The sequence below is a fragment of the Mya arenaria genome, chromosome 5 (genome assembly GCF_026914265.1).
Source record: "Mya arenaria isolate MELC-2E11 chromosome 5, ASM2691426v1".
Classification (NCBI taxonomy): domain Eukaryota; kingdom Metazoa; phylum Mollusca; class Bivalvia; order Myida; family Myidae; genus Mya; species Mya arenaria.
In genome coordinates, this window is record NC_069126.1 from 48,757,889 (window position 1) to 48,770,608 (window position 12,720).

Genomic DNA, 12,720 nt, shown 5'->3' on the forward strand with positions numbered 1-12,720 from the left:
TAGTTTTTCATATAAGTATTAAAAACGAGAAACAATGTTTAATTCAGTAAAATTAAATTTATGAAACAAAATTATACAATTTTACGTTTCAGCTATAATTTAGTTATATCTTGTAATACTATTATATAATAGTTATATATTCAACATATAATGTTTTACCATATTGAACACATTACACTATCAACAATTACTTATTATAATATATATTTGGCGCATTTAAGGAAACAAAATTTCAATTATTAAATTTAATAACATGAAATTGATCTGTAGAGTAAAACAAACCGCACCGACTTCTCCTGTTATAGTTTTATCAAGCCAATGTACGTACAAGAAAACTTTTTTAAAATAGTGTCCTTTAACTATTTTTAAGAATGGCTGTGTGCTTTGTGTGTTATATGTAGACATGTAAATGTATTATATTGTACACGAATGAGACTGAAATGAACCATAATTGTGAAATAAAATAATAAGAAAAAAAGAACACCTCTTCCTTGAAAATACTGAGAGTAATGACCAAATACTCATTAACACGTTGTATGTTATTTGTCATGTATTTGCATTTTCCACGGTCATTTTTCCATATTTCAAAATGGTTTGTTCTAGAATAACAATGATGAAATAAATTATCTCCGCAGCGGTTAGATGTCACATGAAGTTTGATGCGTTGAGTATCAACATAAAAGTCATTATCATCATAACTATCGTCACGCTTAACACATCAATATTCAATTAACAGTTATTTGAGCGACCAGCAAGACAACTATGGTTGTAATTCAAATAAAGATACATGTACATAAGTTCTGGCTCTACCAGACTATGTAAGCTCAGATTGAAAAGGTTGTATAAAATTACCAAAATATCTATTTTTAAAACATACATATCAATAAATTCATGTCACTAACACATTGACTTAACCATACGTCATTTCAAAATAATGTTTGTTACAAATGTCTTACCACGTTTAGCCCAACACTTACTATTTAGGCTTGCCTTTTATTGCATACACAGATTATCATACATATGTTTAACATACTGAGTAGTGTCCATCTTTAACCAATATGTTATGGCATTTACTGACCTGATACAGAATAAAGAGGTTCTTTCAAGTTCATAATAGAGAATAGTATATTTGGCCTGTAAGGTAACTTTTCTTTAACTGTAAATGCATTCTTCAGTTTAAGGACAATAACTGACTAAGCACTGGATCAATTAGTTTATCAAAAAGATCCAATGTATGCTTAATTAAAATGCAGGGATATTTTTCAACTTCTAAGCTTTAAAACTGCCTTCAACGGTTGTCCAGACAATGCATCATTTTTTTTTTGTAAAAGAACCTCTAGGTGTTAAAACTTTACAAAGGTAAGAACATCTATTCACTATGTCTATTTCTCTACCCGTATACATAATTTATACACTCTACTAAACATTCCGCCTTTTGTAAATACAACCTTTGAAAAACATCCACTTAACATTTGAGCCACCCAAGTCCTAATTTTATAATTCACGTAAATACCAGGGTTCCAGAGTTCATTGTGCAAAACGTAACAATATTGAGTGTAGATGTCACCTATTTTATTAAATTCAATTTGACGCCAAAACCAACTCGTGAATGTAGACATTCAAGTTGAGACCCCCCCCCCCCCAAATGGAACCATGGTATATACTGTATCAAATACACAATTCCTAAGGTAACAATGCGATATCAGACTAGAGATACACTCTGGCAGTAATTTGTCAATATATAAAGTATAAACTAAAAATAACAACAACCCTTCTTGGAAACTTGACTCTGTATAAAATAAAAAAAATCCAATCATCAGTATATAATATATAATATATAAGTACCAGATTGATGGGCTTGTGCCACATTTGGAGTTTTTTTATGCACGATTGCGTCCAAATTTCGGCGACATGTACAGTTTCACACACATATGTGCATGAACCTTAACACTCAGTCGTACGTCATGATATTTTAAGTTTTAAAATAAACGAAATGTGTAAATGTGTATCAATTAAATATTACAGATGGTTAATATTCAAAATGGGGTCCATGATTCTATCAAATGTACGAAAATTATGACTTATGAACTTCTTCATTTTCTTAAATAGTTTGTCAAACTTATTACTTAATGGTATTGCTAACAAACACCATTGCAACAAGATCAACATCGAAACGGCGTCCAAGATGGCCGCCAAGATGTTCCAACGTGTTGAATTTCTTTCAAACGTCTGCATAAGCTCGCTATTTCGACATAAATAATCGTTGTTGACATTTGACAAGGATATGTAATTGTCATCATTTTGGATCAGTTTTATTGGCCTGATGGAAGAACCCGATTGATGGGATAGCGCCACCATTGTTGGCATTGATGCCTCGTGTATCACAATTTACAGAAAATATGTTTGTAATATTTCGATGGAAATCATAATTCAAACCCACCTATTTGGAAAAAAAACGCATTACGAAGGTAATACAAACGTCGATTTTTATCCATGTTAAAAGATACATTACCTACCAAAAGAGATTTTCTTAATTCTTCCGAGCCCAACTCGAGACCCCATTCGAGTAAATACCAGGTCAGACACACAGATACTTTCATATTTCTTCTTTCATTCAAAACCCACAAGATATAATCAAATTTCATCTCTTTTCTCTCCTATTTACCATCAACATCAAATTCGAATTAAATTATCGCCGTTAGCTAAATATTTACAATTAAAATGAAATGAAACGTAATTTAACAACAGTTATCTTATGCATGGCCATTTTCAATTTGATAAACACTCGTCTAACATGCTAAAAAAGTAGGAAGTAATGAAATAAGTTTTTAACTCCCCTATATTCTTACGATAATACCCGTATAATATGTGTTACAATGTATGTTCATGAAATAATGTTTAACCTAAAAGTGTAGTATATGGTCAATGTAGTACAAGCTCTACCGGTCTCCATTTTGTCTCGATTGGCCCAAATTTACAAGGTCTTGGTGCAAATTGATGATGATGATTATGCTGATTTTATTGCTCCTACTACTTTACTGTCGCTGATGCTGCAACTGCTGCTAAAACAAAAACAACAACAAAAACAACAACAACAAGGAGTCGTAAAACAATAAGTTTCAATAAAAGAGCAATATAAATGATCAAATATAACGTTAGGGGTAAATGTTATCTTGTATTTTCATATATGCGTATTCAACACTTATTTGTGGGTTTTATGGTATCAAAAACTTAGTTTATTGCCCATATCGTAGTCAACCAACCGAGATTGTATTTCATCAATGTGCAACATCCGAAAGTAGATTAATTAAAAGATTGCATTAATACAAACAATGTTGATTGTTGTTCGTTCTCAATGTGGTTAAAATGTCATGATTAGTATAGCGTTTTATCATGAAACTGGGTCGGTATTCCGATAGTATTTCTGACACCCTTGTTTTTAAGGTAAGCGCAGCGCACTCGTTTTTAGACTATCTTAAGACCACAAACTCCGAAGAACTACTTCTATTCATGTCGTTTTCACCCATTTTTTGTCTCAATGCGCTCTATGTTTCGCAGAATTACGTCGAAACTATAAAAATAGATTGGTTGTTTTGCAGTTCGAGTATGAGTTTTTGCTTGTTCGGCTATTTCCGCGCTGTAATTCTGTATCCCGGCATTTTATTTTTAGCAGAATATAACTGTTTTTAGGTCGATATATTTATAAGATTAGTGAGGGTCAAACTAATGAAGGCTCTGGTAGGAAGGTAATATAATGATATTCACTCTGAGTTTAGCCCATGATGTTCCAGAAATTATTACCGACCGCAAGTGTCCCATCGCCTGCAGGGTTTGTAATTATAACCTGACGTGACCCTGAAGCACGCTTATTTGTAATGGTGCATTTTTTATTTGACTTTTATGAGATAAGGAATAAAAATGATTGTCTGAGTGTCCAAATAGTTGTATCTCAGGTTTCGCGTTGCTAATGCTTCAAATACTATAATTTACCTCCTACACAATAACAAGACACTATTCATTCTATGATTTTTGGCGTTTATATTTCTAATGAGATGTTTAATATTTTTTTTGCATAAAAGCTTCGTTCCGTTGTATTCTTGATATCTGCATTTTGAAAGGAATTATTGCTAAAGTTGTTCGTAAAATAAAATCATTTTCCTTAAACAATTAAAACTTGTATGTTCATAAAACTTGCCTAGCGTATGATATTAAATCAAAGCACCGAAATACCTTTAAAAACGATTGAAAGGGGCATGCATTATAACTTCAAATATATGGGGATGGGGGATACGTCGACTGAAGTGATAAGCTGTGCATTTCGAACGGAATTATTGCTGAAGTTGGTTTTAAACAAATGCTTTTCCGTAAACAAAACGTGCATGCTCATAACAGGAAATGGTATATATGATATATTATACTTTCCTATCGTATGATATCTAATCAAAGCAACGAAAAACCTTTAGAAACGATTGGAAGGGGCATGCATTGTAACATGAAATACATGGGGATGGGGGTTACGACGTTTAACAAGTGAACAAGTGACGTTTACATATACAAAATGACACCAGACACCATAAAATAGATATACAATTATATATATATCGGTCATACGTAAACAGTGATCAATGGGTTTTCACACCTTACCTTTCAACTGTCATTGCAATTTTTACAACTTACAAAATGTTTTACACCTAGCAATTGTTTGTTTATTTTGGAACACGCGTTCGGGAAAACGTGTGAAATTATGACCTCGACGGAGCCATAAGGGTTTGTACATGATTTATGTACTTGGGACCGACGATTGTGCTCGACTACTCGACTTATTTAGGTTTCGATGCAGCGTAGGTATATTTAATATGAAAATAGAAGGAAATATTTTCGGGACCAAGCTCCGACCTCGAGGGACCGCTGGTTCTCGAACGACCGCTTGTTCGAACGACCGTAGTTTTACTGTAGATATGTTTGTTTCCTCGCCCAATCTAGGCAAAAGCTCTCTTGACCCTCGGCATAGTTTTCACTTTTATCTATGTGCCCTTCACCCATTCCCATTGTTCAGATAAAATTTGCAACACTCACATATATGCCTGCAGATAGTCTTTCAGCGCATCGCGTTTTGATTCACAAATGCTTTCCGGGTTGGATTCCCGCAAACATTTTAGTATCGTCTGTAGTCACTAAGTCGGACAAGTGGGTTTCCCCCGGGTACTTCAGTGCTCCCCATAACACAAGACTACACTCTTGCTATTGTAAGCGCAAACGAAAGTGATAGACATGAAGGTGACATAACTTGTTTCACAATCGTTATAATATAAATAAGTGTCAAATTTACACAATATTCCTTACAATTTGTTTGATATGATGTGAAGTTTAACAAAATAACATGTTAGAACAAAGAAAAATACCGTATTCATAATTTGGTGTTCGCGATAATTGAAACTTTTGGATAATGTAGTAACTCCAGACATAGCACATTGTTTGTTTAACAGTTGATGTCATGTTTAATGGTAGTTATCTTTATTTCATAGTAATGCATGTTAATTCGTCTGAGACCCGATTTTAAAAATACCTTAGTCGAAAGATGCAATGATCTTTGTATCATATTTCTTTAACTATGGCTATAATAGGTGTTTGGATTGAACTTCAGCCAATATCCAAGTTAAAGACAAAATGAAAGAAATGAACAAAAACATATGACATTCTACACACTTTCCAGATTAAACGTCATTGATTTTTTAAGGAGTGTTAATGCATAATAACTTATAGTTAGTCACTCTCGTTGACACGATATTCTGCAAGAGAGTGAACCGTGGATGTGTTTAGGGGGAGGGGGTGGGCAATAACACCAATTGAACCCAAATAAATGACTTTAATTCTTTGATACTCAGTTATATTTAACATTAAAAGTACAATGCATGGAATGCGTCCCATAAACATGGTGTGCGGAAATAAAAACAAAATAATATTTGCTTATAAAACGTCTGAGATTCTGCATCATGTACTTATCTTTGTAGTCATTTCAGATCATATCGTACGATTGTGTTAACTATTCAATGCAAAAAAGTAAATAACTATCAAAAACAATATACATAATGTTTAAAGTAGAGATGGTATAATCGTCGATGATTCTCATCTTTCATTACCTATGCTTAGGCTAGTGCCTTGGGTTAGCGGATAATAACTTTAAAAGTTGTGTGCTTGAAATTACGCGGATCCTATCTTATAACCTCAGAGACTGGCAGTCAAGCTTGTGACTCGCAACTCACAGCAGACCATTGTCGTCGACAAAATATACCGTTCAGAGACCACTGCGGATAAGTGTTTTACACCGCGATTGCATTTCTTAAAAGTATAACCATGAAGACAAAAACGGAAATTAGTTTAGTTTAATATCCTATTAAATTTCGAAACCCCTGGATTTTAATCTAGAAGCAATAAAATATGAAACAAATCTGAACAAAAAATGCTAATTATAGTTTATAAAAGTTGTTTGATGATGATTCATTTTCTTGTGGATTAATCAGCCAGTGTTACATATGATAGTTCCGAGCCAAACAGCAACGCTTTACCTGTGTCTGTTCATGATAGTTTTGGAGTCCAGTGTAGGTGGGGCACACGGCCGAATTTTGACCGTAGGGCTGCTGGTTCCTCATAGTGGCTCACGGTCCCTCGGATCGGAGGTGGAAATTGTCATGCTAATGGCGATTGAGAAGGTACGTGTTTTTCGTTTGACCTATCCATGTTCTGTGATATTGTTTCATTTGTGATTTATCAGAGTTTATTTTAGTCACTCGTTCCTACCCTAAAATTTAATAGTTTTCTGTTTATGATGTTGAGAAATCGATAATTGTAAGATGCTGTTGCTAAAATTTTATACGATATTTCAGTCAACTCGAACTGCATTCCCTAACATTTTCTTAGTATGTACAGAATGCGGAAGACCCAATAAATAAACCAGTTATGACTAAATATACTTCCATAACTTAAACTAACTGGCTTCTTAGAAATTTCCTCATAAAAGTCGAAATATATTGTTTGCGTCTTTTCCTTTTACAAACACATGTTTAACATGCTATATTGAATGACTTAAATGTTAACAATTTTCAAACGTTCCCTCAATATGTAACGCATGCGTCGGAGGGGACATGCTATTAGGGTATTAACATTCGAAAATTCCAATGCATATTTATCCTACTGGAGATAGTTATATCTATTAAGATCTTTGGCGTTCCACGCTAATTAAAAGTCTCTGTAATCTGCAACTAGTGTTTGCCATGTAGTTTAATATAAATAATCGTTCAACTACAGAAACCAAACATTACATGGATAAATGGCAGCGATGCATTGCAAGAGATTGATATTACATGTTTAAAATCTGTAGGTCTATTGAATGCTTTTGACAAGGTATTGATTCGCCGATCCGTTAATGTGTTAAAACTCATTTAAATTATGTCGTGTGTGCAGAAACATATTTTTGTGCTGAAATGATTACGACATTTTCATTGAAACCTTTTTAGTATCAACCTTACTTCATTACTGAAAGGTATTTCCATTTTTCATTCATGGATCCTATTTTTTGGGGGACTTTGCTGGTTTTGCCATGCATTCATGATAGTGATAATGCACAGACTTATAAATAAAGCCACATGCACTGTATTATCTAAGGTATATCGTAATTATTTTGATAATCCTTTCAGTTTGCGATCCTAATTTGATGAACAAGGATGGTTATCGCTAATTTCAGGGTGATTCAGCACGTTTCTAAGTCAATTTCCCTTATTTAACTGTAGATATTGACGTTGTGGGGTTTGTAATCTGCGTGTGTTAAATTCCTGAACACCAACTTTAAGTGCTGGTTAAATTAATGACTATAAGTCCATGTTTTCAAGAATAAACTCGTTTGTATAGGAAAATTAACGTATACTCGCAAATCAAATATACATCTTATATGTCAGTAATATAAACACATGAATAACAAATATAATTTTTGAGTGATAAGCCTTTAACTATTCACTAAAGAATGCATTTATGGAAATTATTAATTACTGCTAACTAGGTTGTAACATTGTTTGAACTAGCTGAAAGCGCACAAATATTAAATGACTGGTGGGTCTTAAACTATTTACAGTGATTAGCCATCGTCTTATAACGTAGAAATACCGAGTTTTCTGCACCTTTCTTTCAAATAAACACGGCATTCTTCATAAAACCTATTGTTTTCGGCATGTTATTATCCTTTTTGGTAAATTAAAACAATCGTATTAATTGTGATACATCTGATTTGATTTGGGAGTATGCGTGCATCTTTAAGTGATTATTTTTATGACACACTCAGGATGAATCTTTTCCAAAAAATGCAGCTTAAGGACAGATAAAACCATAACTCAATTTAATTTTTATCTGTTGTTCAATGAAGTTTTAGAAATTTTAGAGCGATAAATTTATCTAATTGAGAACTAAATAATGTCCTTAAAAATCCAATGTTTGTGTACAATTTACTACGCCATCGACGATGACATTTTTTTAAAATAGCAAATATATTTGTTTTTACTGCCAGGAAAGGTATGAATCCGTCAATTTTGTGGTTTTTATATGATAAATTTCTAATAATTATCTTATTTCGAAACACGAAGTATGAACGTGGAACTACTTTATGTGGATCTACCTAAATCTTACGCGTTTTAGAGAAAATTACATGCAGCTGGTACTTCCTTCGAAAAGAGGCCTTCCACGGGTTCTGTCGTCAAACGATTGTCTCGAGTGGGGAGAGAAATTAAGAAAGAACAAAAAAATGGATGAAATAAATAGAAAAATAGTTGATTTTAGTGCAAGATCGTATTTTATTTCACTCTATGACACTCTGCCGCTATTCGTGATATACTGTTTCTATGAGCACTCATGAAATAAAATAGGATCTATATCTTCTTCATGATTATTTTTATTACGTTTCGACGATTATCTTCGAACAAGGTCGACGCCGTCATTATTATCTTCTTATATTAAGACAATGCACATTGTTAGCGTTCTACAGGAGAGTAGTAGTTTAGGCGCAGCCTATTTAGTGGATGTAATTATTCAGACCAATGATCTTTTTTAACTTTCTGTGTCATAACACGTGTACGGGCCATGGAATGTCCTTCAGCAAATTTTCCACATCAAATCATCATATACACAAACACTTAGTCGGAGACAATGCGGATTATTACTCTCAAGAGACAGTTGGTCGTATATTCGAATTTCCCAAAACCATTTTAACAGTTGTTAATTGCATTTACGAATTGCATTCTACGAATTATATTTGAATTATATTGAATTCAAGTTAGACTTCAACTACTTGTATATACTTATTAGTGTTCGTGCTACCTGTAAACTTATCATACCGGTAACGCAGAAGTCGGTAACGACCATTCCATGTTCACTTATCTTGATTGACTATTTAAGGAATATATTTCCTTCTTAAAGATCAACGGATATTCACTTTCCTGTGACCGATTTGGCATGATTACCTTACTTTCTTAGGATATTGACACACTTATAGGACACACATTTGACTGAGCTACATAATAGTTCTTAGTGCTTAGCAGGGTTCACACATGTCCGGACGCAAAAAAGTGTCCAAAATAGCTTATACAATTCTAATTGAACAAAATTAATGAGATGTAAATCATGGAGGTTTCTCTCTTATTTGTGGTACTTCTGTTTGTGAATATTGGAATATTTATATTGCCTTTGTAATGTTGAATGGTGATCTGTAATTTTGGGGCAATTATTGGGTATGTTTGGCAATGAAATTGGCTTATATGTCCATTTGTGTCGTCGAAAGCCGAGTACTTGATGTGTTTAAGCTTTGCGATATATGACACCATGTGTCCGGAGGTAGGAACAGTTATTTTAAAGGCCTTCTTCTCCTAGCATGTAAACTCATTTGTAATATGCATTAAATCGCGGTGTGTATTTTAGTGACCACAAATCTATTACACTTTTATTAAGATATTTCAAATAGCGAGCTGTTCCTACTAATTGAAATCGCTTATCTTTGTTTGTTCTTGTCACCCTGTTTACGTATTTAAACACCTCATTAAATCTCTACGAAATGAATTGAAGTAAAAATTAAGTGGAGTTTATAAAAATTGGTCAGTGAAATTTAAGTTCCAAAAGAGTTTCTTCTGTTTTCAAATAAACTTAGTTTAACGTGCTAGTCATTTTTGGTCCATTATATACGGTTAATTCAACAGCGGTTTCGATCAGTAGCTTTCAAACTTTAAACACTTCAAAAAGTTTCGTTTGTCACCGCGTCATACTTTTTGTGAACCTAATTCGAAGCTACCATCTAAATGATCGGTTGAAATGATACATTTTTTGCGAAGGTTTGGTCCCACCTCTGTAGTTGTTAGTTTCTGCGATGCGTAAAAGTATTCGCAAAATCGCTAATGGTGGCGGTCGTTTTTTAGGCTATAGATATGTTGCCTTTCATTTAAAATTGAGTTGTTGGCTTTAGATAGATTCAGATTACCTTTAAGTAATACTGTTGAAACAACTAAACATTTTACAGTGGTATATCAACTAGTGGAATCGTGCGCGTGTGGACTGGCCGTAGAGCCGGGGAAACTTGTGGATGTTATCACTGTTCAGGATGCTCTAATCCTATTTTCCTATTTGTATTTGTATGCATACTCCACTATGTGTTCATTTTAACATATATACTTTTAGTTCCAGGCCACAAGCTCATTGTTATTGTTATTTGATATGTTATGTATGTTTGCTATTCATGTCGGAGAATAGCTCATTGAGCTAATGTTTCATGTTAACACATACCCGACTTTAATAAAGATTATCGTATCTTGCATATTGTATCTTAAGGGGGGTTAAATGTAACGCTGAGGTCATTTTCAAATAGCAGTATATACAATTTATATACGGTATGTTAGATAACAATCAAAGCGCTTTAAGCGGTGAAAGGCTTTTGGCCTGCTACGTCTTGTAAGTAAAGTCATTTTATTGAACATACACATCTTAAGATTGACTATGCATGCATGCTCATTAATTCCCTCGCAAATACTTATGTATTTTTGCTGATACTTAATAACATAAAACCGAAGGAGTCACTTGCAATAAGAAACCTTAACTAAAACATTCGTTTCAAACAGTGCACTGACACGAATAAATAAGTTAGGTATTTTTTTTGTAAAATATACTCTACACTTGAAACATGACTAAGTCGTGTTAATTTGCTACAATGGTATGACGGCTAAACCAAATGCACCAAACAAAATGCGTTGGGCATGTAAATTTAGTTTATGTTTAAGGTTTTTTCTAAAAAGATGGGATCCTGTGTGTATAAATGTATCTTAATATTGCCCTTAACCTATGTCACTCGGATGAACATCAGTGGTTTATTCATACGCATATGCAACATGTTCAATAATCTAGGCTTAAATTACTGATACAAACTGAAGATCTTCACAACCTTTCACTTCCTTTCGGCATAAAATGACTATATTCACAAATTGTAGCAGATTGAAAGCCTGCCAACGCTTCAAGCGCTTTGATCTTTATTCTTTAACTGTACAATATGATTTTAGAAATTATTAAAGGTTGTATGTACTAACACAAGTAAATGTTTTAATGTGACACAGTCGCCTTTACCATTTATTTTGAGTAAGTACAACCTAACAATCTAAATAAAAATCCAAAGAAAAAAGAACCATCTGAAGCTTTTTTAAATATACCAAATATACTAAGGCATGATTGACAATCACAAAAACTGATTATAGGAGAAAATGAAATATTATAATAAATGATCTATAATTATCTTAAGCCAACTGAGCATTTAATGGAATTTTCAAAACGACTTATGTTTTTCCGGGTTTTCACGAGTTCTCCCGGTTAATTTTAGGAAAATAAAGTCCTAATCCGTAGATCCAGTTTCTATTTTAAACCGATACTATCTAAATCCCCGGCTGCGGCCAAAATGTATATACAGATTATAGGAAATATTATGTTAGTCTGATGATCCATAGTGTCGTATCACTTCGAGTTCCTTGTGGAAAAATCCGTATCGAAATCGTCGAGTGCGATACGGATTATTCCACAATCATCGAGAGCGAAGGTCGAGTGTCATACGAATTCTTTCACAAGCATCTCGAAGTGATACAACATCACGGATCAACCGACTAACATGTGTAGCACAATGACCCTCGCCAGTATTAATTCATCGCTGTTTAAGTCATCATTTTTATCTTTAGGTACTAAGTGGTCAAGATGCCATTCCGTTTTATTTTTCATTGGAGTTTCATTACCGTTACCGACAGGTGTCGATTAGATATTCTTAGAATGATGGAACAGACAATCGCTTTAGCGTGTGCTAAGAATGGCCCTAAGACTTGAATAATAATTATCAAAGGACCTGCCTTTTGCTATACTCATATCTTACTTGGTACCGTCGAAGATCAATTGACTTAGAACTACCATAGGGCAACCGCTAATGGCTTATTTAAGTACTTTCCAGAAATTAGTTTAATGACATTGTTTACTAAAGTTCTGTCAAAAGGGTTTGGCCTAGCTAAATTTTACGTCACTGAAGCTATTGATTGACAAACTCCTTTTGTGACGATAAACAGTAAAATCCTTTGATCATTGTCACATGAGCTTAAAGGTATCACATGATGTCGTTAAACTATTTAGGGGGATTAAGACACACTTCTGAATTAGGGTCAATTGCAA

The 12,720-nt window shown here is 33.7% G+C and overlaps 1 protein-coding gene across 1 annotated transcript in view; it reads left to right on the plus strand.

Moving 5' to 3' along the window:
• The first annotated feature begins 6,624 nt into the window (after positions 1-6,624).
• LOC128234746 (atrial natriuretic peptide receptor 1-like) overlaps positions 6,625-12,720 on the plus strand; it is a 125,411-nt gene continuing 119,315 nt past the window's right edge. Inside the window, exon 1 of the mRNA XM_052949214.1 lies at positions 6,625-6,710. Within this exon, the coding sequence (XP_052805174.1) occupies positions 6,690-6,710 (21 nt within the window). The 5' untranslated portion in view covers positions 6,625-6,689. The remainder of the gene's footprint in view (positions 6,711-12,720) is intronic.